Source organism: Loxodonta africana, chromosome 20 (assembly GCF_030014295.1).
Source record: "Loxodonta africana isolate mLoxAfr1 chromosome 20, mLoxAfr1.hap2, whole genome shotgun sequence".
NCBI classification, from domain to species: Eukaryota; Metazoa; Chordata; class Mammalia; order Proboscidea; family Elephantidae; genus Loxodonta; species Loxodonta africana.
Window position 1 is genome coordinate 67,717,054 of NC_087361.1, and position 27,456 is coordinate 67,744,509.

Sequence of the window (27,456 nt, forward strand, 5' to 3'; positions counted from 1 at the left end):
AGCCCCTGTCAGACCCTGGACCTTCTCTAGCCTCGGTTCACTTAACTGTACATTGGGCCAGGGGTGGGAAGACAAGTACATGCTTTTGCCTCCTCTCTAGTCCCAACACTAACTCAATGATCACATTTTTCCTCTTAACACATGGCTCAGTGGAGGTGGTCAGCAACCAACTTCAGGAGTACTAGTCTAAGTTCTAGACCTAAGACTCTCCCTCCTCTTCCCAGGCCAGAGGCGGGTCTCCCTCTAGTGTCTGGTAGGGGAATCTTCACTTTTGCTTTTTGTTTTTCTCTTGGAGGTAATTTTTAGGTAATCCCTAAACATTCTAGAAACATTCTAGAGTCCTTGGGAATTCCCAGGGAATTCCAGCATGCTTTGGTCCCTGCTTTTACCTCCTCTTGGTCATGATGCTAGACCCCTCTGCCTATGCATTTGTAGCAGAGACCACATTGCTGGGTCTCACCAGGAGGCACAGAATTCTCACCTCACCAAGTGGTTTCCGAGTAGATGGGAAGAGTGACCACTGGGCCGAGCCCACAGAGCTACAAAGCAGAGAGCAGCTGAGACCGAGGAGCTGCACCTGAGCCCCCCACCTCCCCCAACCCTCCTCCACCTTTCCTCTCCCCTCTCAGCACCTTGCTTCTCTACCTCAGTGGTTTTCCACCTTTGGCCTGCATCAGGGTCCCCTGGAGGGCTTATAAAATCACTGAGTACTGGGGCTCTGCCTCCAGACTTTCTGAATCAGTAGATCCGGGGCTGGGGCTTGAGATTTGCGTTTTAATAAGTTCCTAGGTGGTGCGGAGGCTGCTGGTCCAAAGAGCCCACTTTGAGAACCACTGCTCTAAATCTAAGGTGATAAGAAAATGGGCTTCTGTGTTCCCTTCCTCACAGGACAGGTGAAGTTCAGTGGGACGCATCTGAGAAAACCCAAGTCAGGGTGGGGGTGGGGAAGCAATTCCTGAGTGCTTTCTGTTTTTTTTTTTTTTTTTCTGCCCAGCATGTAAAAGGAAAAATGCAATTTGCCTCTGTCATCTCTTATTCCCACTTTGCCCGCTTTTTCTGCGGGCAGTTCTCTGGGGGTTTTTGCAGAAACCTGTATTGCATATGAGGGTAAATATCTGCCTGCATCCGCCTGCTGTTATTCATTCATCTCCACAGAGAGAGACTCAGTCCTTCCCAGAAGGGCAGTGGGCTAGGTGAGTCAGAGTGTGGACCCAGCTGGGGGGGGGGGCAGCTTGGAGTGGCAAGAAGCAGCAGGGATCCAGTACCTTACTGGAGACCAGTTTCGAGATGACATTTGTGAAATAGTAGCCAACAATCACCATCTCCACCCCTCCTCCCCCTACAAGATGATTCGGGCAGCCCAGCCCAAGGGATTCCGAGGGAGCATGGCTCATGGGGATAAAGGTCTCCTTTTGCCCAGGGAAGCTCAGGACTGTCTGGAAGACTCAGGCATCAAACCCTTCCCAGTTCCTTGCTGTACAGAGAAAGCCTGGCGTTTGTTTCCTCCTGCAGCCTTGATTTGCCGCGTGGTGGCAGCTGCTCCCAGCACTGAATGGGGGAGGAGACTTGTAGGACCAGGGCTTCTAGGATGGGAACAGAGATGAAAAGGGAGATAACATAACTTCATGTAGCCAACCCAAAAAGTGTATCAAGTTTATCTTAAAGTTCATCTCCTGGAGCCAAGAAATGGAGGTTGGGGGAGGTAGTAGCTTTCCCACAACCTCAACAGGAGGCTTCTCAACTGGGACTTGGCTCCTCTGATAAACCATCTCTCCCAGGCCCAGCCCCCTTCTTCCCTGAAGCAGCTTCCCCTCCTTCACACCCACACCCACACCCACACCCACAGAGAGGCATACATACACACACAGTAGCGACTCCTTGTTCCTTACCAGGGGAGAAGAACTAAATAAAACCTAGTGTCATTGTAGAGTCAGGCCATTGCCTGGGGTAGCGTCTGATGCCTGGTCTTTGCCATCCAAGCCACAAGGCTAAGACCTCAGCGTCGGCTGAGACACCTCCACTGGGAGTTTTTCCTCCGTGTTGGCAGATCCCCTTGGCTCTGAGCCATTGACTTTTTGCTGTCTGTGACTCACTCCCAGCAGAGCGAGTGAGCTGCTTTAATTTTCCCAAGGGGAAGGACTACGACAGGGAGTTTCGAGGGTGAACAATGTGTGAGGTTAATACAGAGTGGCCCCAGAGCATGCTGGTTTCCCCATTGATGAGTTGTTTCAAGAACCGTTCCCAACCACCCCCTCTCCTCACCCTGTGAGCTCCTTAGTAGGAAGGAAAAGGGAAGGATTGAATTTGGCCTAAGTCTTGCAGGGGAAGTTTTGAGTTTTGTTTGGTTTTTAGGCATTTGAAGTCGCCTGAAATCCCCAAAAGCTTTGAGGAAATTCCCAGTGCTTCTGATAGCTGTTCAACTCTCTCACAGGATCACTGTACCAGTCAGGACAGGCTAGGTTACACTGCAGTAATACGCAACCCCCGAAGCGGCCTGCCTTTGAACAACAGAGACTTTGTTCTCACTCTCACTCCATGTCTTTTGCAGTTTGGCAGGGGGCCTCTGCTCATCACAGTCACTCAGGAGCCTAAGTCTGATGTTGTCAGTCACTGTGCCAGAGGGAAACTGAAAGATCCTAGAGTCCCTGGGCTGCACAAGTGCTGGGCTACTAACCAGAAGGTTGGAACCCACCCACCCAAAGATACCCCAGAAGAAAGGCTTGGCATTCTGTTTCCATATGGTCAAAACCATGAAAACCCTATGGAGCACAATTCTACCCTGCAACACATGGTGTTGTCATGAGTCAGAATTGACTCGATGACAATTGGTTTGACTTGGTTGGAGGAACCCGAGTCAGCATTTAAAAGCTCCAGTCACTTCTGCTCACAACTCCTCGGCCACAACTGGTTATATGGCCCCACTCTGTACAAGGGGAACAAGATGTGCAAAACTACCATAAGCTCAGATGGACAAGAGCTGGAAATATCTGCCGGAGAGCACCAACGACCACTGCAGCCTTCAAGGGTAGAGAGCAGCTATTCATTCATTCAACAATTAATTCTCAATATCAACTGTGTACCAGGCACTGTTCTAGGTATTGAAGGTTCAACAGTGAATGGACACGTTCATGACGCTTATGTTGTAGTGGAGGAGTAAGACAAAAATGTAATAATGATGTCAGGTCATGATAAGCACTACATTGAACAAAAAAGCATGTGAAGAGGCTAGTGACCAGGGCCACTATATCAGATCCTGTGTCTAAAAAGAACTCTGTGAGGAGTGGCTGTTAAGCAGAGACCTGAATGGAATGTGAGGGGGTGAACCATTATTCCAGCTGAAGGAAGAGGGACCCAGGCTGAGGGAAGAGCAGCCCCTAAACTCTCCCAAACTTTGTGAACCTGAGTTTGTTCAAAAGGCGTATTTCCAGACTCCACTCCTAGAGATTCTAGAGTCTGGTTGTTGGCCTGTATTTTATAAGTCTGATTAATATGACTCACAGACCACATTTTGAGAATGCTGGCATAAGGGCCAAGGCAGTGGGTAGTTAGCATTGTGTGACCTTGTCCACAGACATGTGAGGGAACATGTTCGTACCCGTGTTAAGTGCAAGACCACAGCTCTCCAGCCCTTTTTCCTTCTTTTGTGGGCAGCACGCTGTATGCAGAACCCAGCCTCCCAAGGAAGCTAGCACTGCTTGCCCAGTACAGCAGGGGTCAGTCATACCTTACGTTGCAAGGCTGTGAGCAGGGGCTGTGACAAAAACTTGTCGATGAATTAAAATGTTTGTGAAAGTCCCTGGTAAAATGTCACTTTACACATATTTACTCAAGTAACTTGCATTGAACACCTACTACATGGTAGGTACTGTTGGCTTGAATGACTTCATCCTCCTGGCAGTTCTGTGCAACGGCTTGTTGTTAGGTGCCATCGAGTCGGTTCTGACTCATACCGATACTGTGTACGACAGAATGAAACACTGCCTGGTCCTGCACCATCCTCACAATCATGCTTGAGCCCATTGCTGCAGCCTCTGTGTCAATCCATCTCCTTGGGGGTCTTCCCCTTTTTCACCGGCCTTCTACTTGACCAAGAATGATGTCCTTCTCCAGGGACTGGTCCCTCCTGATTACATGTCCAAAGTATGTGAGGCGTAGTCTCACCATCCTTGCTTCCAAGGAGCATTCTAGTTGTACTTCATCCAGGACAGTTTTGTTCGTTCTTTTGGCCTCCATGGTATATTCAGTATTCTTCGCCGACACCACAATTCAAAGGCATCAATTCTTCTTCATTGTCCAGCTTTCGTATGCATATGAGGTAATTGAAAACACCGTGGCTTGGGTGAGGCGCACCTTAGTCTTTGATTTTCAACACTTTAAAGAGGTCCTCTGCAGCAAATTTGCCCAATGCAATGCCCCTTCTGATTTCGTGACCACTGCTTCCATGGGTGTTGACCGTGGACCCTAGTAAAACGAACTCCTCGACAACTTTAATCTTCTCTCCGTTTATCATGATGTTGTTTATTGGTCCGTTTGTGAGAATTTCTGTTTTCCACATGCTGAGGTGTAATCCATACCTAAGGCTGTGGTCTTTGATCTTCATCGGTAAGTGCTTCAAGTTGTCTTCACTTTCAGCAAGCAAGGTTATGTCATGTGCATGAAGCAGGTTGTTAATGAGTCTATATCAAGAAATTTGGAAGAGAGCTACTTGGCCACCCTACTGGAAGAGATCTGTATTTATGTCTATTCCTAAGAAGAGTGATCCAACTGAATGTGGAAATTATCGAACAATATCACTAATATCACACACAAGTAAAAATTTTGCTGAAGATCATTCAAAAGCTGCTATAGCAGTATATTGACAGGGAACTGCCAGAAGTTCAAGCTGGATCCAGAAGAGGATGTGGAACCAGGGATATCATTGCTGATGCCAGATGGATCCTGGCTGAAAGCAGAGAATGCCAGAAGGATGTTTACCTGTGTTTTATTGACCATGCGAAGGCATTTATCTGTGTGGATCATAACACGTTATGGATAACACTGTGGAAAACAGGAATTCCAGAACACTTCATTGTGCCATGGATCAAGAGGCAGTTGTTCTGACAGAACAAGGGGATATTGACTGGTTTAAAGTTAGGAAAGTTGTGCATCAGGGTTGTGTCCTTTCACCATACCTATTCAATCTGTATGCTGAGCAAATAATCCGAGAGGCTGGACTATATGAAGAAGAACACGGCATCAGGTTTGGAGGAAGACTCATGCAACGGCTAGCATTCCCATCTTACAGATGAGAAAATTGAGGCTCTCTAGTCACGTGACTTGCCCAAACAGGTGTCACAGTCTGGACTTAAATCCATGTCATATGCTTTTGCAGAGCTGGTATGGAGAAAGGGCAGCGTTAACAAGTCTTGCTCTGGCTTTATAGTCGCAGTTTGAAGAATCAGCAAAAGCTTTCACCATTTTTCTCTCCCTGTCAAAACCCTGCTCAGCTTTCAAGGTCTAGTCCATATGCCACGTCCTTCATAAAGCCCTCCCAGAGTTGTCCAGATATGACTCATCCCTGCTTCTCCTGGACTCCAACAAGTTGTTTGTGTCTCTATTAACATTCATATTACATTTGCCTGCCTCACTTGGGTCTGGGTCTTTCTGATCCCCCAGTGCTGGGTAAATAGAAAGTGCTTATTAAATGTTTAATAACAGGAACTCAGCTGCAGACCTCCAACCTGTGCCTGACCAGGACCTGTCCCTTCCAGCCATGGCCCTTGCCTCCAGGGAGGGGGAGGTGAAGGACTTGTTTGGTGTGAGGAGTATGGAAAGTGCCCAAAGACCCGCCGGGGCTTGGTAGAAGTCGGGGCACTGCTGGGTGTCCCTTAAGACTCGTACGTCCTCCAGGGATGCTGGTCACTAGGGTGCGTTTCCTGCCTCCAGGTGCTACTGACTGGCCAGGAGCGTAGCTGGTAGAGCACCATCTCCAGTCCCATCTGTTTGGGCTTGCTGCGTGTCGCCAAACTCCAGTGCTTCCAAGGGAATCCCCGAGGTTCTTGATAGTCCTTGGGGACAGGAAGGGTGAACCAGGGTGAGTATGTGAGCAGGCACAAGAGGGCTCCCAGAATGTTGTCATCACGTTAGGGTGGGGGTGGGTGGGGCTTGTTTTCTGGTGGTTTAGGGGCGCCTCCTCCATCCTTGTCTCAATTATATCGTTTTTCCTTCCCAAGCCACTCTGCCAAGCTTATGATAAGGCTGGCTGGTGTGTGTGTCGTTTCTTCTTCCCATGCTGGAAAAACTCAGATATTCCAGGCCGATTTGTCAGCAGCTTTTTTCCCCTCAGCCGGCAGGGAGGCTCCAAGCCATGGCCACTTTCATTCCAGTGCTGAGCCAGCTCTGGGTCCCTGGGTGTGGCAGGAGTCCACAAAGTGGAGTTGTGACAGACAGGGAGAGCAGATGACCTCACGGGCTATCCCTGCCCCCAGCCCAGCAAACACAAATGCACACGCACGCACACACACCTGTCCCTCCCTCTGTATCTCTGTTGTTGCTCTCCTTTCCGTACTCTCTCCCCCGCCTCATCCTCTCTCTCTCTCTTCCCCTCTTCTTCTCCCCCTCCCCCTCCTCCCTCCCTCTCTTATCTTGCTCTCTCACTCTTTCTCTCTGGTGAAGGGTACAGAGAAAGGACCCACATTGCTCCAAGTGGCAGTAATTCTGAGCTTCCAAGGAAAGCAAGCTGAAGCTACCTGAGGTCATCCTGGCCTGTTCCTTATAACATTTCCTGCTGGTGTTGCCTGATTAAGAATCCTCTGTAAGATGGAGGGAAAGGAAGCCAGAAAACCAGTGAAGCCGTTTGGAAGTGAACCTAAAATGCATAGTGGCAGCAATCCTCCCAGGCTTTCCAGACTGAAGGGAGGCCGTCCGTCCATGAAAGTAACTGGTGGCCACAGCGGGAAGGTAGCCAGGCCATTGTGAAGACCCACCCACCGTTTCCTCCCATCCCTAGACCGGCTTCCTTGGTCTCAGCTGTTGGGGGTGCCTAGTCCAGTACACCACCCACTGCTGATTGTCCCATCCTAGGCCAGTCACATTTGGAAAGTCCAGCTCAGAGTTCTCAACCCTTTTAGCTTACATAAGAACCACCAGGGAGCCTCATCAGCAAGGCAGATTCCTGGGCCACACCCTTCCCAATTGGATTCAGCAGGCGGGTGGGGTCCCAGGACTCAAAAAGCTCTCATTGCTGCCCACTTGATTCCAACTCATAGCAACCCTATAGGACAGAGTAGAACTGCCCCATAGGGTTTCCAGGGAGCAGCTGGTGGATTCAAACTGCTGACACTAGTCCACAAAGAGAAAGCTGCACAGATTCTGAAAGAAGTGGACACTACAGCCCTGCAGCCCCAGGCGTGGAGAGAGGCACCTTGGCTCTTGATCTTTCCATGCTGGGTCCCAGGCCCTGTGGGGCCAACCCTCCATCCAGACTGGAGCACTGGGACATGCCCCTGCATCCTTCCAGCTAAGCCCCCTTTAACTTGAGCCAGCATGAGTAATGACCGTTTTCAGAGGGTGCTTACCCAAATCTGAATGGACTCTTCCTAGATATGTGTGACTGATGCTGTTGGAGACAGGATGGTCTGCGTCTCCTGTGCACCCCCCGACCCTGTGCAGGGACCCCGTGGCCACGGGAGGCAGAGACAGGGAGGGGGTGCAGAGAACTAACACTGCCTTTCAGGTACCTTGTGGAAATACCTCATCTATGCCATCACTTTGAAAGCTATCATTTCCATTTTACAGATGAGGAAACTGAGGCACAGGGTGTTGCAGTCCATCCTCCACACAGGTGCGAGAGTAATTCAAGTCCAGGTTCCTCAGCGTGGCCTGCAAGGAACTTTGGGGTCTGGCTCTTCCACATCCTCGACCCTGGCTTCTCACTTCGTTTCGTTGATGCCAGGTGCCGTCGAGTCCATTTCTGACTCACAGAGACCCGACATGACAGAGTAGAGCTGCCCCATAGGGTTTCTCAGCTATAATCTTTACAGAAGCAGGTGGCCAGGCCTTTTCTTCCATGGAGCGGCTGGGTGGGTTCCAACTGCCAACCTTTCAGTTAGCAACCAAGCATTTAACCGTTTACTCCCCAGTAACTCAGAAATTAGGGCGGTGGTGGTTCAGTGATAGAATTCTTGCTTTCCACATGGGAGACCTGGGTTCAATTCCCAGCTAGTGCACCTCAAGTGTAGGCGCGCTTGTCTGTCAGCGGAAGCTGGTGTGTTGTTCCAATGCTAAACAGGTTTCAGGGGAGTTTCCAGGCTAAGATGAACTAGAAGGCCTGGTGATCTATTTCTGAAAAATCAGCTAATGAAAACCTGAAGATCACAAGGGTCTGACCCTGTTATGTGTGGTGTTCCCATGAGTTGGGGGTTGACTCAAGGGCAACTAGCAATACCACCCCAGAAATACTTGTGGCTCCTCCCATGCCTGCACTAAGACGGTGCCCGCCTTTAGGGATGCCTCTCATGCCTTCTTTGTGTGGCTAACTCCTACTCCCTACTCCCACTCCAAGTCACGGGCTCCAGTCCTTCCCTAACATGCTCCCAGCTGACCTAAGCACCCTCCCTGCGATGACAGTGACTCGATACTACACTTCGGCTGTGCATTTACCACAGCACTTAACCTGGGACATTGACATGTCTGCCTTCCCCCAGAGGCCAGCTCCTCAGGAGTGGGCAGTGTACCTTTGTAACCTCTGCAGTTCCAGCACCTGGCACCGGGCCTGGTGCATGGTAGGTGCTCAGTTCCTGGGTGTCAACTGAGCCAGCTATGTAGTGAAGGGGGACAGCGAGGGACCTTTAAGAGGTTTTCAGACACTTGAGGATCTTACAAGGCTCTTCTGGTCATGAACTTGGTCCAGTTCTACACTTGCTGCAGAGATGGAATCAGAAGCTTTGCAGAACCTCAGACGGGGCAGCACCCATGTCAGTTGCTCTGCCCAGCATAGGAAGGAACTGAGGCCTTTGAGCATGTCCCCACTGGGCTTGGCTCCTGAGGTCATAGAGCCTGGATTATATCATCACCCAGAAATCTGCACTTGGCTTTCAGGGATCCCCTGGCTCTTTCACTAAGCCCCACCAAGCACAGGGTGTTCAGATGAGCCAGGGAAAACCCACTGTGAGACTTCCCTGAAGTATCACTGAAGAGCCAGAGTGCTGGCTTGAGCTTCATGCAAGCAGAGCAGACCAGAGGTGGCCCAGAGCGCCAAAGGATCAGCCAGCCCTAGGGCCCCAGAACCTGAATCCATGGGCTTAAGTGACCCCATGAACTTGAGGCCCACACTGCAACATGAAGTCACTTCATTCTGAAGCAAGTAAATGGCCACCAGCAATCCTGCCCTGGGTCTTTAGAGGGCCCCAGTCTTTTTCTAGAGAAGCAAAGGACCTGGAGAATCACAGGACTGTCAGACTCCAAGACCCGTCCTTCGTCACTTTTGGCCTGGCTGCTGGGCAAAGTAGACTTGTGAGGACGTGAAGATGGCCAAGCATAATGTTGTCTTCATGCTTCAAAGCACATAGGGGGCTTCTCACTCACCCCTTCCCCTATTGGGGCAGCTTCAGTGCCTTGCCCCGACCCCTCCAGGCTAGGTGGAGAGTCTAGCTCTGGAAGTACTGCAGCGGAAAGTCGGAATCTGCAGCAGTTAGCACAAATCTGAATGCCTTACCCAGACACTATTCTAGCTTCTAGACAAAATGAGGGGATGCTTAAAACAAGACACACAATTTAAGATACAACCTGGGTTTTGAAAAGTGGTGGGGTGCGAGGGAAAGGATCAGGCGCTTAGATTGTGTGTCTGAAGTTAAAAAAAGACACCCTCTTTCCCCCCAAGCCCAGGCCCTTATATAGGTCCCCAAATGGCAGGGGATCAGGAGGGGAAAGAATGGGAAAGCGAGCCCTCCTAGCAGGGAGCCATCTTCCTTGGCTCTTCCCTGAAATGAGGGCCAGGTAGTGGGAAGGCAGGCTTCTGGAAATGACCAACCCACCTCCCAACACTTCTCACAGACCCCCACCCAGGCCCTGCACGCCCAGCTTACAGCCTCTCCTGCCTCCCAGACACAGCCTGGGGAGAGCCATGCAGAAATGGAAAAGAAGCCCACGTTTATTCCATGTCTTGAAGGCACAGGCCTTCTATTTCCCCTGGGCTGTGGACTTACAGGCCTGGCTACCTATGCTGACTGCACAGCCCAGGACCTGGAGGTGCCTCAGAGAGGGGTGACAGGGAGGGACTGGCATCCCGGGCTCAGCCAGACCAAGAACGGGAGGAAAATCAGGCTCTGCGTTGCCTGCGGCTAGAAGTGGTGACCCCCGAAATCACAGGACGAGCAGAGGACTGGGTTCATCATTAAACACTTTAAGAGGAAGGAAGACAGATTAGAATAGGCTGTTGATCTGTACCCTGGGGAAAGCCTGCAAGGCCTCCTCCCTGTTCCCTGAGGAATGGAGCTCTGTAAACCAGGGGGGCTAGCAGGGCCTGTCGGGCTCTTCTCCCCACAGCTGGGCCAGGTTCAGCCATAAGGCCAGGGCGACGGAGGAGCCTGGGTAAGGCACAAAGGCCAGCATCCAGGGTTTCCTGTGGGTCCTGAAAGAGGTGGCCTGCGGTGCTGGGCCTGGGGTGCCGGGCCTGTTGAAACTGCTTCCCAGGGGGAAAGGCAATGGAAAGTAATGCTGGAGACTTCTCCGGGCAACAGCCAGGAGGGAGGTAGGCTGAGGAGATGGGGCTGGATCTTGCCCCGTGCTGGATCCCGCAGTGCAGGAGAGCAGTGTTGGAGTAACCGTAATGCTTCAGGATGCCGCATGTACCTGCGGGGCTCAGACATCAGGAGCCGCGGGGACCCTACTTAACCTGTAAGGAGAGGCACAGGTCAGTTTCTCCCTTCCGGGTGGAGAAGCTGGCAGAGCATACCCCAGGGCCCAGCACAATCAGCTCTCGGGGGCGCTAAGCCCCGAGCCACTCAAGGCCTCAGCTCTCTTCTCCTCTCTGCTTTGTGCCCAGACGGAACTCACTGGTCCTCTACCAGTCTGCACATTAGAGCTACCTGGAGCTTATGAAAGTCCCCAAGCCCAGAGGCTCTGAAGGCAGACCCAGGCATCTGGCCATGTTTTTTAAAAGCTCCCCTGGTGATCCCAATGGGTGGCCAGGAAGGGAAGGAATTGAAGTCCGTTCATTTGGCTCCTTGGCTACAGCTCTGTTAAGGAAGTGAAAATTCACTAAGATAAAGTTTTGAGCTATCTGTAAATAGATTAAATATCACAGCAAGAAAAATTTATGTCAGCACTAAAATAGGAATTTCCTACGCATGATGACTTTTTGGAAAGTCTTTCCAAGAAGCTGTTGATTTTCCTGTTTTGGGGGGATTTAAGAGGATGGATTCTCATTTTACAGGAACGGGATTGGGTGGAGATGCCTTCCCCAACTCTAGGATCCTCTGAAACTCTGACGACAAACCACAAGGTCTCTCCTGGGTCCTGACCTTCTGGCCCCAATCCTAGTGCCCCAGATAGGCATGGCCTCTGGGGAGCCACTAACATGAGTGAGTCCTTCCCTCCGCCCCCAGACACCCTGCATGTCTCATTCCATTTAATCCTATGCTAAGACCATGAGGTAGCCATTGCCATCCCTGTTCTACAGGGGAGGGAACTGAAGCCCTGAGCTGAACAGCCTCCCAGGGTCAGGTGGTTGGTAAGGAGCAGAGCCAGGATGCAAACCCTGCTGGAAGCTCTTTTCACCGTGCCACTGGCTCCCAGATGCTAGCCCTCAACCAGGGCCTGTGAAAGGGGAAATGACAGACATAGGACGATGGGGAGGATGTGGGAGGTGCATGTATGTGCACATGTGTGTATGCATATGTATAACCCTCCCCCGCAAAAAATAACTAAACCCGTTGCCACAGCGTTGATTCTGACTCATGGCGACCCCATGTGTGTCAGAGTAGAACTGTGCACCATAAGGTTTTTCCAAAGTGCTTCTGGGTGGAATTGAACCTCCCACCTTTAAGTTAGCAGCTGAGCATTAACTGTTTACACCATCCAGGAACTCTGTGCATACATGTGCATTAGTGTGGACCGGCCATTGCCCCGCACGGCAAGGCTGTCCTTTATTCTGAGATTACGTCCTTCCTACTGTTTGGTGTTAAGATGGACTTTGTAAAACAGGACTACTGGATGACAGGGAGTTTCCCTTTACATGTGCTGACGCGGTAACGTGAGCAGCTGACCATTCTATGGCATGTCCTCCCGTTTTCTTTTCTGAATTTTACTGGTGCACAAAATCTCCAAGTCTGCGTCCCCTTGTGTCCCACACAGCACCCTCTCCTCGGCCCTCACCCTGGGAGGCATTGAGTGGGCTGATGGTCCAGAGCCTAATGCTGGCTCCCTGAGCATCACTGCAAGGACCTGGTGCCAACGAGGGCGGAGAAGCCCGGGCCTTGGGCGACCAACCCAAACTCTCTGGGCTGTGGTCCCCAGAGTGTGAAATGCAGGTGAAAGGTACCCACTCTGAGGCTAGCTGAGCAGATTAGGAGGTGGCCTGGAGAGGAGTTTTTAGCGTCAGGCACAGCATAAACCTCCTATCGAGAACTGGACAGAGGCAGGAATGCGTGTGCCACCACGCACCCATCCTCTGACTGCACAGGGCACACGTTTCAGATTATAAATGAAAGCCCACATCACGAGGAATGACGGCTCACTTGTGCGCAAGGCCTCAGTGTGTCTGAGACGATCATATGGAAAATGGACATGTCACCAAACTTACATGGGCAGTGGAGGGACTGCGTACACAGAAGGCGAGGGTGGAGGAAGGCCCCAGCCTTCTCTGGACAGGCACGAGCTCCTTACCGTTCGATGATGCGGTTGTTGTCCTGGAGGTCAAACGCGAGCAGCTGCATCTCCCTGTGAAGCTCCTGCATGCTGCTCAAAGCAGCGGTGGGAGAGCTGGCTGAGCCCGTAGGCACACTGCCAAGCCTCTCCCTCTCCCTGCCAGGCCCGTCCGCCCCGCCAGCTCCTCCCAGAAGCCTCTTGATTCCCGCCTCCCAGGCCGGGCAGGAGGCCAGTCCCCTCTGGGCCTAACCTCAGCATCCTCCTCCTACTCATCACCTCCTTCCCCAACACACACGCACGCATGCACGCATGCACGCACACGCTCTCTTGGCACTTACTAGAGAACCAGGTCATGGGAACCAGGTGCAGCAGGGCTGGGGTAAGGGGCTATGGGAGGTGATGAGGCCTGAGCCTCCACTCGTCCATCCTGAAGGAGCTGGTGAGACAGCCGATCAAGGATCTGAGGGAAGCCACACTTTAGTCAGAGGGGTGAGCCAGCTTGCAGGTGGGGAGGTAGGGGTGCTGAAGAAAAGTAAGAAAAGGGTACAAACTGCCCCCTCCTACATCCCTGGATCTCCCAGAATTCTCACGTCTTTCCCATGAGCCCTTCCTTCCAATTCTGGGAGCACAGCTGGCATAACTACCTTCATTCACCTTTTCTTGGATTTAAGGATCCAGACATCCAAGAAGTTCTCCTTTATGTCTGACCTAAACCTCTCATGACACAATAGAGGCATGAACTACAGAGAAGGGGTGGGGCCCTTGCCTTTTTCTGACACTGACCTCTTCGTTTCATTAAATCAAAACCAAACTAGTGGCCTTAGAGTGGATTTCAGCTGCATAAGGTTTTCAAGGGCTTGGATATTTCTTCCAAGGCATTTCTGGGTGGCTTTGAACCACCAACCTTTCGGATAGCAGCCAAGTGCTTAACCATTGTTGCTACCAAGGGGCCCCATTTGTTCTGTTACAGTCATAAGACAAAGTACCAGTTACACCAAAAGCAGCAGCCTTGTCTGTCCTTGGTGGTGAAGCGGGCAGCGTCCCACTGCTGCCCTGTGTGGTGTCCCCACAGAGAGCAGGTTAGGAGAACAAGGGGAGCTCACGTGGCCTCTCTCAGCATCACTTGGGAGTCTCCCTCCCAGTCTGCACAGAAGCTTTTGGAAGAGGTTCCAGCGTACCAGGGGCTTTGCCCTCGTAGTGACCTTCAGCCTGAGATTATTTCACTCAGCATAATGCCCTCGAAGTTTATCCGTGCTGTAGCATGTATCAGGATTTCATTTGTCCTTATGGCTGAGTACTATTCCATTGCATGTATGTACCACACTTTGTCCATCCTTCCAGGAACACCTTCCACTCAGCCTATTCCCATCTCAGGGCACATCTGGGCTCAGAGACCCTCAACCCACAGCCTGAACTTGGTCAAGGGCAGCTGTGCCCAGAGGCAGGGGAATGGCCCAAATCCCCCCCGGGCACCTGATTGGCCTGGCTCCCCTCCGAGGCTGGGTGCCTGCAGCCCCCGCACCTTGCTGAGGCTCTCCTGTGCCCCCTGGGCTTCAGTGTTACAGGCGGCCACGGAGCAGCCAACCAGGCGCAGGTGGTTCCTGGTCTCCTGCACCATCCTGTGGAAAGCAGACAGAAAGAGACTAAGTGGTGGACTTGGCTGTCCCCTGGGGCCACGTAAATGTCCTCTGGGCCACCACAAAGACATGGAATTTCCAGATGGCTCAGGCCGACGCTGTTCCAGCCACACCTGCTGGGCTCAGCCATTTGCCTTCTTCATTTCCTCTGCCCTTCCAGATGGCCCCCCCACTCGTACCCACCCTATTGTAATAATTTAATAATGCTGATGAGCTGTCTGACTAAGGCTGGTGAGGGTCCCACTAGAACCATGGTAGGGAATGCTGCAAAGATGCAGTGGCTGGGAGCCAGGTCACATGGGCTGGTTATGATGAGCCAGGTGCCAGGTAAGCTTCAGAGACGCAGAGGACAGCCCACTCTTTGGCACTGCATACAGAGACTGCCCGTACTGCCTATTTCCAGTCAGTCACAGTCAGGAGTGTCCTTTTCTCTCTCTAAGGGGTGGGAGTGAGCAAGAATATTTTCCTTATTGCTCAGAGGAAACCAGGGTCCAGAGGTTAAAGTGGTGATTGGTTCTCAACCCTGGCTACATACTAGGACCCCCTGGGGAGCTTTATAGAATACTGATGCCCAATGAAATCAGAATTGGGGTGGACTGGGGAGGGAGGTGAGGAGCCGGACACTGGTATTCTAATGTGAGGGTAGGTGAATTCCAGGGTCTCAGCCCCATAATAGCTCAGAGGTCACATGAGCCTCAGAACCTAGCAATTCCTGGGAAACAGACGCCCTCTCTTCTCAGGGGGCCAATATCAATGCAGGCAGGGAAGGAGGGAGAGGTTTGTCTCTGAAGGGGGAACTCCTAAAGGGGACAGTGTGACAGAGGGTTCTGTTCGGGGGTACTGTCTGCCCCTGCTTCCCTGCCCCCTTAGAAGCCCGTACATCAGCGTGTCCTCTCCCCAGAGGGGCCTTGGTTTCCTCTCCAAAGAGGTGGTTTCCCAGTGCAACCAGCTGGACAGTGAAAAGAACTCAGACTGTAGAAGCAGACATCCCATATGCTGGCTCTGCCACTTTCCAGCTATGTAACATAGAGGCGGAGACCTGTTCTTTGTGCCTCGGTTTCTTTGTCTGTGAAATGGGGTGATAGTCTCTACTCCATAGGGTTGAAATCACGGGGTTAAATGAGCTAATCTGTAGAAACCACCCAGCAGGATGCCTGGTCCACAAAAACACCCTTTCCTCGCCTTCCTTTCCTACATCCTTCTCTATCAGGGCTCTGCAAACCCCGTATCATCTGAAGTCTGGTAGGGCCCAGGCCAGGCTGGGGTCCCTGAGCTCTGGAGGGAGGCTGGATGGTTACCTCATCCGCTTGCCGTGCGTGACCAGGGCTGCCTGATACTTCTGTACACACTCCTCCTGGAACACCTGCAGGAGCCTTTTGGCTAAATGACTGAAATTCACCCTGAAAAGACAGAGAAACTGAGGCACAGAGATGAGCAGCGGAGACACCAGGCCCCTGAGCATAGGCCCAGCATCTCTAGGTCTCTGCAATCACCCCATCACCAATGCCCATTCCCTGGGCCCACAGCAGGGGCGTATGTATCCGAGGAGGGAGGAGACAATGTTCACACATGTGAATCACACAGGCCAGAGGAGCCGGCAAACACACTTCAACAGGGAGACATGGGGGAGGGCCCAGGACACACATACACTCTTAAGCTTGGTACCCAGAGGGAAAGTAGGAGAGATGGTTATGGAGAGACAGGGAACGTGTGTGTGTGCGCACGCGCGCACGCGCGCGCACGCAGGGCCTGATCGTGGGTGTAGACTGTGGCACCTCCAATGGGAGCCTCTGGAAGATGAGTGTCCAGGAAATGGGAGCAGCAGGGAGCACAAAGGAAGGATCTGGCAGAGGGCAGAGGCAGGAAGTGATAAGTGGTAAATCAGAGGGGGCCATTAGGGAAAGAAATCTACAGATTATTTGCTCATCCCAGAAGTAAACCCATTTACATCAGAATTACCTCTGAGCTACCTCCCTTCAACTCAGCCATTCAATCTCCCTCCCCTGCCCCAGCTAACTTGCTCCATAGACAGTTATCCCAGCTGCCAACTCACCCCCCTCTTCTCCCTGCCCAGCCACAGCCTGGGGTCAGGGCCCTTCACCACCTCTTGTCTGGCTTGGAGGATGGCTCTGCCCTGGTGATACCACCCTCCTGTCCACCCACCTACCCAGGCCACTCACTTATCCAGCTTGTGGATCTGCTCCTCGTTGTAGCCAAGCCCTGAAGGAAACAGGAATGGTGCCACTTAATCAATGAACAAAACAGAATGCCACAAGGGTGGGGCTTGTGCTGAGCACTTGGGGGTGGGGGATGGAGACACAGATGAAGACAGGCTTGCGCCTGCTCTAGAGGAGCTCACAGCCAAGTGGAGCCAGGAAGAGATAATTAATTTCGCTTGAGTTCATTCCAACTCATGGTGACCCCGTGTGCGTCAGAACACAACTGTGCTAGATGCAGCAAAAGCAGTACTTAGAGGTCAACTTATAGCAGTAAATGCACACATCAAAAAAGAAGGGCAAGAATCAAAACGTTAACCCTACAACTCAAACAATTAGAAAGAGAACATCAAAAGAAGCCCCTAGTTGCCAGAAGAAATGAAATAATAAAAATTAGAGCAGATATCAATGAAACAGAGAAAAGAAAAACAATAGAAATAACAAATAAGCCTAAAAGCTGGTTGTTTGAAAGGATCAATAAAATCAACAAACCACTGGCCAAAGTGACAAAAGAAAAACAGCAGAAGATGCAAATAAACCAAATAAGAAATAAGATGGGAGACATAACAACAGAACCAACTAAAATAAAAAGGATCATAACAGAATACTACAAAAAATTGTATTCCAACAAATTTGAAAACCTATAGGAAATGGACAAATTTCTAGAAACATACTACCTACCTAAACTAACAAAACCTCAGGTAGGAAATTCGTACAGACCTATGACAAAAGAAGAAATTGAAGAGGTCATTAAAAAAACTCTCAACAACAACAAGCCCCATCCCAGGGGGCATAACTGAAGAATTCTACCAAACATTCAGAGAGGAGTTGACACCAATTCTACTCAAACTATTCCAGAACATAGAAAAGAAAGGAATACTCCTGAATCATTCTATAAAGCAGCATAAGCCTGATACCAAAGCCAGGCAAAGACATCACTAAAACAGAAAACTACAGACCAATATCCTTCATGAATACAGATGCAAAAATTCTCAACAAAATCCAAGCCAATAGAATTCAACAGCATATCAAAAAAAAATATTATGACCAAGTGAGATTCATACCAGTTATACAAGGATGGTTCAACATTAGAAAATCAATCAATGTAATCCACCACATAAATAAAAGAATCACATGATCATGTCAATCAATGCAGAAAAGACATTTGATAAAGTTCAACACCCATTCCTGATAAAAACTCTCAGCAACATAGGAATAGAAGGGAAATTCCTCAACATAATAAAGGGCATCTATACAAAACCAATAGCCAACATCCTTCTCAAAGGAGAGGGGCTGAAAGTATGCCCTCAGAGAACATAACAAGACAGGGATACCCTTTATCGCCACTCGTATTCAACATTGGAAGTCCTAGCTAGAGCAAAAAGGCAAGAAAAGGAAATAAAAAGCATTCAAATTGGTAAGGAAGAAGTAAAACTATCGCTATTTGCAGATGATATGATCCTATACATAGAAAACCCCAGAGTCCACAAGAAAGCTACTGGAACAAATAGAAAGATTCAGCAAAGTGGGAGGACACAAGACCAACATAGAAAAATCAACAAAGAGAACTCTGAAAAGGAAATCAGAAAAACAATGCCATGTACAATAGCCCCCAAAAGATAAAATACTTAGAAATAAATCTCACTAGGAGTGTAAAAGACTTATACAAAAAAAACTATAAAACACTACTCTAAGAAACCAAAGGAGTCCTACACAAATGGAAAAATACACCATGCCCTTGGACAGGAAGACTCAACATTGTGAAAATGTCAGCACTACCCAAAGTGATGTTCAGTGCGTCAAATCTATTCTTGAGATGGTCTCCAAATTCAGGTGGGATATACTCAAGGTCGTATTTGGGTTTTTGTGGACTTGTTTTAATTTTCTTCAGCTTCAACTTAAACTTGCATATGAGCAATTGATGGTCTGTTCCACAATTGGCCCCTGGCCTTGTTCTGACTGATGATACCGAGATTTTTCCATCGTCCCGTTCCACAGATGTAGTTGATTTGATCCCTGTGTTTTCCATCTGGTGAGGTCCACATGTATAGTCGCTGTCTATGTTGTTGAAAAAAGGTATTTGCAATGAACAAGTCATTGGTCTTGTAAAATTTTATCATGCAATAGCCAGTGTTTTTATCACCAAGGCCATATTTTCTGACTACAAATCCTTCTTGTTTCCAACTTATTTGCATTCTAATCACCAGTAATTATCAATGCATCTTGATTGCATCTTTGATCAATTTCAGACTGCAGAAGTTGGTAAAATCTTCAATTTCCTCATCTTTTGCATTAGCGATTGGCATGTAAGTTTGAATAATAGTCATATTTACTGGCCCTCCTTGTAGGCATATAGACATTATCCTATTACTGACAGCGTTGTACTTCAGGACAGATCTTGAAGTGTTCTTTGTGACGGTGAATGTGATGCCATTCCTCTTAAATTTACCATTCCCCAGCATAGTAGACCATACGATTGTCTGAGTCAAAGTGGCCAGTACCAGTCCATTTCAGTTCACTAATGCCTAGGATATTGATATTTATGCATTCCGTTTCATTTTTGACGACTTCCAATTTTCCTAGATTTCATACTTCGTACATTTCACATTCCAACTATTAATGGATGTTTGCAACTGTTTCTTCTTCTTTTGAGTCATGCCACACCAGCAAATGAAGATCCCAAAAGCTTTACTCCATTCACATCACTAAGGTCAACTTTAATTTGAGAAGGTACCTCTTCCTCAGTCATATTTTGAGTGTCTTGCAACCCGAGGGGCTGATCTTCTGACACTATAACAATGCTCCACTGCTGTTTCTAAGGTTTTCACTGGCCAATTTTTTTCAGAAGTAGACTGCCAGGTCCTTTGCATGGAAGCTGTAGTCAAGAAATCAAACGATGTATTGCATTGGGCAAATCTGTTGCAAAAGACTTCTTTAAAGTGTACAAAAGCAAAGATGTCACTTTGAGGACTAAGGTGCACTGACCCAAGCCATGGTGTTTTCAATTGTTTCATATGCATGTGAAAACTGGACAACAAATAAAGAAGACCAAAGAAGAACTGATGCCTTTAATTTACAGTGTTGGCAAAGAATACTGAATATACCATGGACTGCCAGAAGAATGAACAAGTCTGTCTTGGAAGAAGTAAAGCCATTATGCTCCTTGGAAGCAAAGATAGCGAGACGTCATCTCATGTACTTTGGACATACTATTAGGAGGGACCAGGCCCTGGAGAAGGATATCATGCTTGGTAAGGTAGAGAGTCAGCAAAAAAGCGGAAGACCCTTGATGAGATGGATTGATACAGTGGCTACGACAATGGGCTCAAACGTAGCAACGATTGTGAGGATGGCATAGGATTGGTCAGTGTTTCGTTTTGTTGTACATATAGTCACTATGGGTCGAAACTGACTTGATGGTACCTAACAACAACAGCCAAAGTGATATATGGGTATAATGCAATCCTGATCCAAATCCTGACAGCATTCTTCGAGATGGAAAAACCAATCACTAACTTTATATGAAAGGGCAAGAGGCTTCAAATAAATAAAGCACTATTAAAGAAGAACAAAGTAGGAGGTCTCATACGTCCTGATCTCAGAACCTACTGAACAGCCATGGTAATCAAAACAACTTGGTACTGGTACAATGACAGACACACAGACCAATGGAACAGAATTGAGAACCCAGAAGTAAATCCATCCACTTAAGGACAAAGTCTTCAATAAAGAGCCAAATTCCATTAAATGGGAAAGAAATAGTCTCTTTAACAAATGGTGCTGGCAGAAACGAGTATCTATCTGTAAAAAAACGAACAAAACCCATACCTCACCCCATACACAAAAACCAATTCAAAATGGATAACAGACCTAAACATAAAACCTAAAATTAAAAAGATTGTGGAAGAAAAAAATAGGGGAAATGCTAGGAGCCCTAATACGCGGCATAAATAGCATACCAAACATAATTAAAAATATACAAACAGAAGAAGATAAACTAGATAAATGGGACCACCTAAAAATTAAACACCTATGCTCAACAAAAGACTTCTCCAAAATACTCCACTCGTCTCACCCCTTCAGGAGCAAAGCAGCATGAAGAAAACTAAAGATACAAGGGAAAGATTAGTCCAAAGGACTAATGGACCACATCTACCACGGCCTCCACTAGGCTGAGTCTAGTACAACTAGATGGTGCCCGGCTACCCCCACTGACTGCTCTGACATGGATCACAATAGAGGGTCCTGGACAGAGCTGGAGAACAATGTAGAACAAAATTCTGACTCAGAAAGACCAGACTTGCTGGCCTGACAGAGACTGGAGAAACAGAGAGTATGGCCTCTGGAAACCCTTTCATCTTAGTAAAGAAGTCATTCCTGAGGTTTACCCTTCAGCCAAAGACTGGACAGGCCCATAAAACAAACGACACTTTAGGGGCACACCAGCCCAGGGGCAAGGACTAGAAGGCAGGAGGTGATGGGAAAGCTGGTAATAGGGAACCCAAGGTTGAGAAGGGAGAGTATTGACATGTAGCGGGGTTTGACCAATGTCATAAAACAATATGTGTACCAATTATTTAATGAGAAACTAGTTTGTTCTGTAAACCTTCATCTAAAATACAATAAAAAAAATAAAAAAGACTTCTCCAAAAGAGTAAAAAGAGAACCTACAGGCTGGGAAAAGTTTTTTGGCTATAACATATCTGACAATGGTGTAATCTTTAAAATTTATAGAAAACTTCAATACCTCAACAACAAAAAGACAAATAATCCAGTTAAAAAATGGGCAAAAGATATGAACAGACACTTCACCAAAGAAGACATTCAGGTGGCAAACAAACACATGAAGAAATGTTTGTGATCTCTAGGCATCCCCACCCCCCAACCCGAGAGAGGCAAATCAAAACTCAGTGAGATACCATGTCACTCCTACATTACTGGCACCAACCAAAAAAAAAAAAAAACAGAAAACAACAAATGCTGGAGAGGTTGTGGGAAGACTGGAATTCTAATCCATTGCTGGTGGGCATGAAAAATGGTACAACCACTATAGAAAATGGAGGGACTTCCTTAAAAAGTTAGAAATAGAAATACCATATGATCTAGGAATCCCACTCCTAGGTATATACCCCAAAGAAATAAGAGCTGTGACACAAATAGACATATGCACACCCATGTTCATTGCAGCATTATTCACAATAGCAAAAAAATGGAAACAGCCCAAGTGCCAATCAACAGATGAATGGATAAACTAACTGTGGTACACACACAATGGAGTACTATGCAACAATAAAGAATGATGATGAATCCATGAAAAATATCACAACATGGCTGAACTTGGGGAACATTATGTTAACTGAAATAATTCAATCACAAAAAGACAAATATTATATGAGGCCACTACTATAAAAAATCAAGAAAAGGGTTACACATGCACACAAACATTCTTTGATGGTTACCAGGGATAGGAAGGCTAGGGAGGGAAAGTCACCGATTAGAAAGAATACACGTGTTAATGCTGGTGAAGGGAAAGACATTACACAACAGAGGGGAGTTGGCACAAGAGGACCAAGGCAAAGGAAGGCACCGAGAGGAATGGAAGAATAAAGGGTAACCACAGCATTTACGGTAACATAGACAATCCTGCAACAATAGTATTAACAAATAATAATCTGCAAATGGATATACAAGTAGAGAGGTGTGCTAAAGAGGAGAGGAAGGGTGCAAGGAGCGCTCCACCTGCAGATACAGGTTTGGTCGTGGACACTACTACATATATATTAATATAGACAATAGAACACACAAGGTGCATAATCACGGAAACTTCCTAGACTTAACCAAACACCCTGAGGGGTGAAGTCACTAGGCTTGAAGGCTAAGGACCATAGACTCGGGAACCCAAGTCAACATCTACGTCAATTGGCATAACATAGTTCATAAAGACAACGTTCTCAACCCTACTTTAGTGAGTAGCATTTGGGGTCTTAAAAGCTTGGAAGCGGCCATCTAAGATACAACTATTGGTCTCAGTCCATCCAGAGCATAGGAGAGTGAAGAAAACCAAGGACACAAGGAAGCAATTAGTCTAAAGGACTAATGGACCACATAACCACAGCCTACACAACCCCAAGACCCGAAGAACTAGATGGTGCCCAGCAACCATTATCAACTGCTCTGACCAGGATCACAGTATGGTGTCCCGGGCACAGTGGGAGGAAAATGTCTAACAAAAACCAAATCCATAAAAATGACCAGGCTTTCTCGCCTTATAGAGACTGGAGGAACTACCAAGACTGGTCCTAAGACACCCTTCCAACACAGAATTGAAGCCATTCCTGGAGACCAACCTTCAGCCAAATAACAGACAGGCCTACAAAATAAACAACACTATGCAACCAAAAGGACAACATCTGTCCAAAAACAAAGACAAGAAGGCAGGAAGGGGTAGGAAAACCAGATAAAATGTAACAGGAACCCAGGGCAGAAATGGGGGGAGTGCCGGCAAATTGAGGGGGTCGCAAGCAATGTCTTAGGACATTCTGTGTACAAATCGTTGAATGGGAATCTATTTTGCTCTGTAAACTTTCACCTAAAGCAAAATATTAAAAAAAAAAAAGGATATAATGGTGCTTCATAGGATTTTCAAGGGCTAATTTTTCTGAAGTAGATTGCCAGGCCTTTCTTCTGAGGCATCTCTGGGTGGAATCCAATAGGCCAACCTTTCAGGTACCAGCTGAGCACATTAAGCGTCACATTACTTGTTTGTTTGGCCCAGAGGCCAGAAGGAGTGAAACAATTACCCAGCTATTGCATTACTATGAGGGAGAGACCTAAAAAACTTGCAGAGAAATTGCCCTGGAGCTCAGAGGAAGGGAAGCCATAGCACATGGGGTGGGGGTGGTAATCAGAGAAGGTTTCAGGTGGGAGGTGGTGGGTGGGAAGTACCAGGCATCCCTTGAAGGATGTTTGGTGAGCTGCTGCCCTGCATCCACACACCTCCCAGGGAGACTGATGTCTACAGCTGGCTGGTCCCATCTCTGAATGCTCACCCTGCAGTCAGAGTGACCTAGATAAGCCAGGCCATTCCCCTCAACCCTCCTCTTCTTGGCTCAGCCACTTTTTGCTGGAAGAAGCAGGAAGATTCCTGGCCCCCCTGCAATGAATGAGAGCTGGAATTTTCACTGCCTAGGCTGCCTCCTGAAGGGTCCTAACGCTCACTGCTGTAGAGAGATGCTGCCCCCTCCTGGGCTTCGAGGGAATGGCCTCCATTACAGTGGCAGCCCCAACATGAAATGATGTAAGAGGTTTGCCTTGCTGGCCTCTCACCTCCATTTCAGACACAGCAGTTCCCCTGGGCTCCTCGTCCTGGGCCTGCACTCAGCCAGCTGAGCACTTGTGAAATCCAAGAGATCTGGGACAAGACCCAGCCCTGCCTCTTATTAGCAGGGGGCTAAAATCCCTTGAAGGAGCCCTGGTGGCACAGTGGTTAAAGTGATCAATGGCTAATTGAAAGGTCAGGCGGCTGGAAACCATCAGCGGCTCCGTGGGAGAAAAGTGTGTCAGTCTGCTTCGGTAGAGACTTACAGCCTTGGAAACCCTATGGGGTCAATGGACAGCAGGGGTGGGCTGGTGTTCCTGGGTGACACACAGCCTGTAGGGCAGTGCTCAACACATGGGAGGTGCTCAGACACTTAGTGATTATACTATTGTGCGAGTCCAGCGGTGGAGGCAGAAAAGTCTCTGAGGTTCTCTCAAAATTGCAGCAAAGGTGGCCAGCTGGGCACAAGCCATGCTTGCTGAGCTCTCAGTCCCACCGGCTTCTAAGAGCAGGAGACTCTCCCTTTCCTATCTCTTGTGGCGCCCACCCCACTCCTCCAGACCACAGCCTGCAAGGCTGAACTCAGAGGCAGGACTGAGGCTACCAGAGAGAGATCACCTTCTAGAACTGCACGGCTGCACGGCCCAATGCAGTGACTGCTGGACATCTGTGGCTACTAAGCACTTGAAATATAGCTAGTGTGACTGAGGAACTAACAGCTTATTTTAATTTAAAAAGCAAAGCAGTATGAAATATTTTTCCGTTACAAATGACTTTATTATTTTGGTAGGACTCCATTTCACTGTAACTGTTAAAAATTTTAGTGTGTAAACAGAGAAGCGTTTTAAGTATAACAAGCACACAAGCTTTTGTAGATTTAGTACAAAAAAAGAATGTAAAATGTCCCTTTAATAATTTTGTTTATATTGATTTTTATATTATTTGCCTGTTGAAATGACATTTTTAATACATTGGGTTGAACGAGATATATTATTAAAATTAATTTTGCCTGTTTCCGTTACTTTTTAAAAAATGGCCATGAGAAGACTTAAAATTACATTTGTGCCTGGCATTATATTTTCATCGGACAGCGCTTTTAAAATAATCTCAGGGAGAGAAGAGAATTTGACCGTCAAGCACAAGACCTTCAGTCTACAGGAAGTGCTTGAGGCAGGATGAGGAGAGAGAAGGTTAGTTTCTGCTGCCTTCGCTCCCCAACCAAGAGACAAAGAGGCCCTCCCCAGGCCCCACCCAGCCCACATCACCAGCCATCCCCTGGGTTTGAGCCTGTTCCTGCCTCAGGATGGCAGTCACCTGGGGCAAGTGGCTTCCCATCCCAGTGCCTGTAAAACAGGCTGGCCTCCTCCGAGGGCTTCTGTGAGGATTAGGAGATAAAGCAGGGTAAGTGCCTAGCCCAGGGACTCATAAGTGTTATTTCCCATTTTCCCTCTTTTCTGGAAAACCAAGCTACCACAGCAATCCAAAGAGACATTAGATGGGAAAACATCCTTTAAACTGTAAAGTAACCTGGCAAAGATGAGAGGTCTCTGTCACAGGCCACTTCTACAATACCCAGGCCACTGTGTCCTTGACCCATGTCATCTAGGCCTCTCAGATAGCAACAGTCCCAGGTGGAGGGCTGCATGTCCCTGAGTGCTCTGCAGGCCCCTGTGTGAGACCAGCTGTACCCTAGCCTCCACAGAGCATTATTCCCATAAAGGTCCCCGCAGCACTGGATGGAGGACTAAGGAGTGAGCATGCAGCCCCCAGCAGCACTGGATGGAGGACTAAGGAGTAAGCCTAGAGCCCCCACAGCACTGGATGGAGTACTAAGGAGTGAGCATAGAGGCCCCAGCAGCATGGATGGAGGACTAAGGACTGAGCATAGAGATCCCAGCAGCATGGATGGAATGCTAAGGAGTGAGCCTAGAGGCCCCAGCAGCACTGGATGGAGGACTAAGGACTGAGCATAGAGGTCCCAGCAGCATGGATGGAGTACTAAGGAGTGAGCACTGAGCCCCCAGTGGGACTGGATGGATCTGTAAGGAGTGAGCATAGAGTCCCCCAGCAGCACTGGGTGGAGCAGTAAGGACTAAGCATAGACGCCCCAGCAGTATGGATGGAGCATTAAGCAGTGAGTCGAAGGGAGGAAGAAGGGAGGGAGGAGAGTGTGCTTAAGGTACTATGCTCTCCCCAAGGCTCACCTGGTCTCATCCTGGATTTCTTGAACTGTTTGTAGATGAGGTACATCTTGTCCAAACAACACTGAATCTTCTGGATGCTGTGGGAGGAGACAAGGGGCCAGGTGATGGGAGAACCAAAGGGTGGGGAGAGGGTGGGGCTGAGGTGGGAGTAGGGGATCCCACAGGTTTAGGGCCAGTATGGGGGTGGGAGTGACTCGCCTGTCTCTAAGCTTATTTGAGGCCCCTTGGAGCTAGCCCACAGCCATCCTCTCGCTCACATTCATTCATTCACTCACTCACTGCTTCTCTGTCTGTCTGCCTGTCTGTCCCCATCTCTCTGTCTCTCTCTCTCACACACACCCACACACAAGCACATACACACCATGCATTTAAGTAAGGGTGAGATAAATAGAGAAGCAGCCAAGCAGGAGAGGTGTCAGAAGTTGGACTTTGCCACAGCCAGAAGCCCTGAGGATAGAACCTAGAAGAATCTCTGGGCCTCTGGACCCAGAGTCTGGAGAGACTGGCAGTGAGGACCCAGGTGCAGTGATGCCTCTTTTCGGATCACCTGCAGAGGGTAGAGCAGTGCCTTCTTGGGATCCTCAATGCCTGGCACAAGGAAGGAACTTGAATAAAGAATGAATGGACAATCCTTGTTTAGAACAAGAACAAATCAGCAATTCTTGTTCAAAACAAGGGGAGGGTCCTGCCTGGAGGGAAGTGAGGAGGGAAGGGGAAGTGACCTCTCAAGGACCTTTCAGCCTGTGTTTTAAGGTCAGTATTGTTCCCTATCTCCCTTTTCAGACAGGAGACAAACACTTGTTTGTGGTGTTGGGTGTGTGTGTGGGTCCTTCCTCCACAGGCTCCTCCCAGGAATCCCCTCAGCTATTTGCAGAGCTTATTCCTCTGGCTCTGCAGACCCCAGAAAGCCTGCCCTCCCGGCCAGATCCAGTCTTTATCCAAAAGGCTTGGTATTTGGAAGTCAGAATTTTTTTCTGAATTTTGAAAGGTAACTCAGCGCACATACAGTATACTGCAGAACAACCCTAGCACGGTTGAAGGCAGCACTCTGGAATCAATACAGCCATGTCTCCCAGGAAGTGTAAGAATATTCGCCCTAAGTAGGATAAATAAAACTGTAAGAGCCTCCTACCACCCATCTGTCAGTTTGTCGGACCGCGGTGGTTTATGTGATACTGGAACCTATGCCACTGGTATTTCAAATACCAGTAGGGTCACACATGGTGGACAAGTTT

The 27,456-nt window shown here is 48.6% G+C and overlaps 1 protein-coding gene across 13 annotated transcripts in view; it reads right to left on the reverse strand.

Annotated features, from left to right (window-relative positions):
* Window positions 1-10,365: 10,365 nt before the first annotated feature.
* The window catches only part of IKBKE (inhibitor of nuclear factor kappa B kinase subunit epsilon), a 34,192-nt gene continuing 17,101 nt past the window's right edge, over window positions 10,366-27,456 (reverse strand). Inside the window, exons 15-21 of one of the 13 annotated variants that reach the window (XM_023548336.2) lie at window positions 26,222-26,298; window positions 16,664-16,703; window positions 15,782-15,883; window positions 14,369-14,465; window positions 13,185-13,306; window positions 12,865-12,936; window positions 10,366-10,873 (exon numbers count right to left, since the gene is read on the reverse strand). In XM_023548336.2, coding sequence (XP_023404104.1) covers window positions 10,840-10,873; window positions 12,865-12,936; window positions 13,185-13,306; window positions 14,369-14,465; window positions 15,782-15,883; window positions 16,664-16,703; window positions 26,222-26,298 — 544 coding nt within the window. In that variant the 3' untranslated portion in view covers window positions 10,366-10,839. Of the gene's footprint in view, window positions 10,874-12,864; window positions 12,937-13,184; window positions 13,307-14,319; window positions 14,466-15,781; window positions 15,901-16,258; window positions 16,327-16,663; window positions 16,704-23,320; window positions 23,433-23,477; window positions 25,393-26,221; window positions 26,299-27,456 lie in introns of those variants that run through there. The other 12 variants (XM_064273288.1, XM_023548337.2, XR_010318751.1 and 9 more) reach the window with 12 other exon arrangements.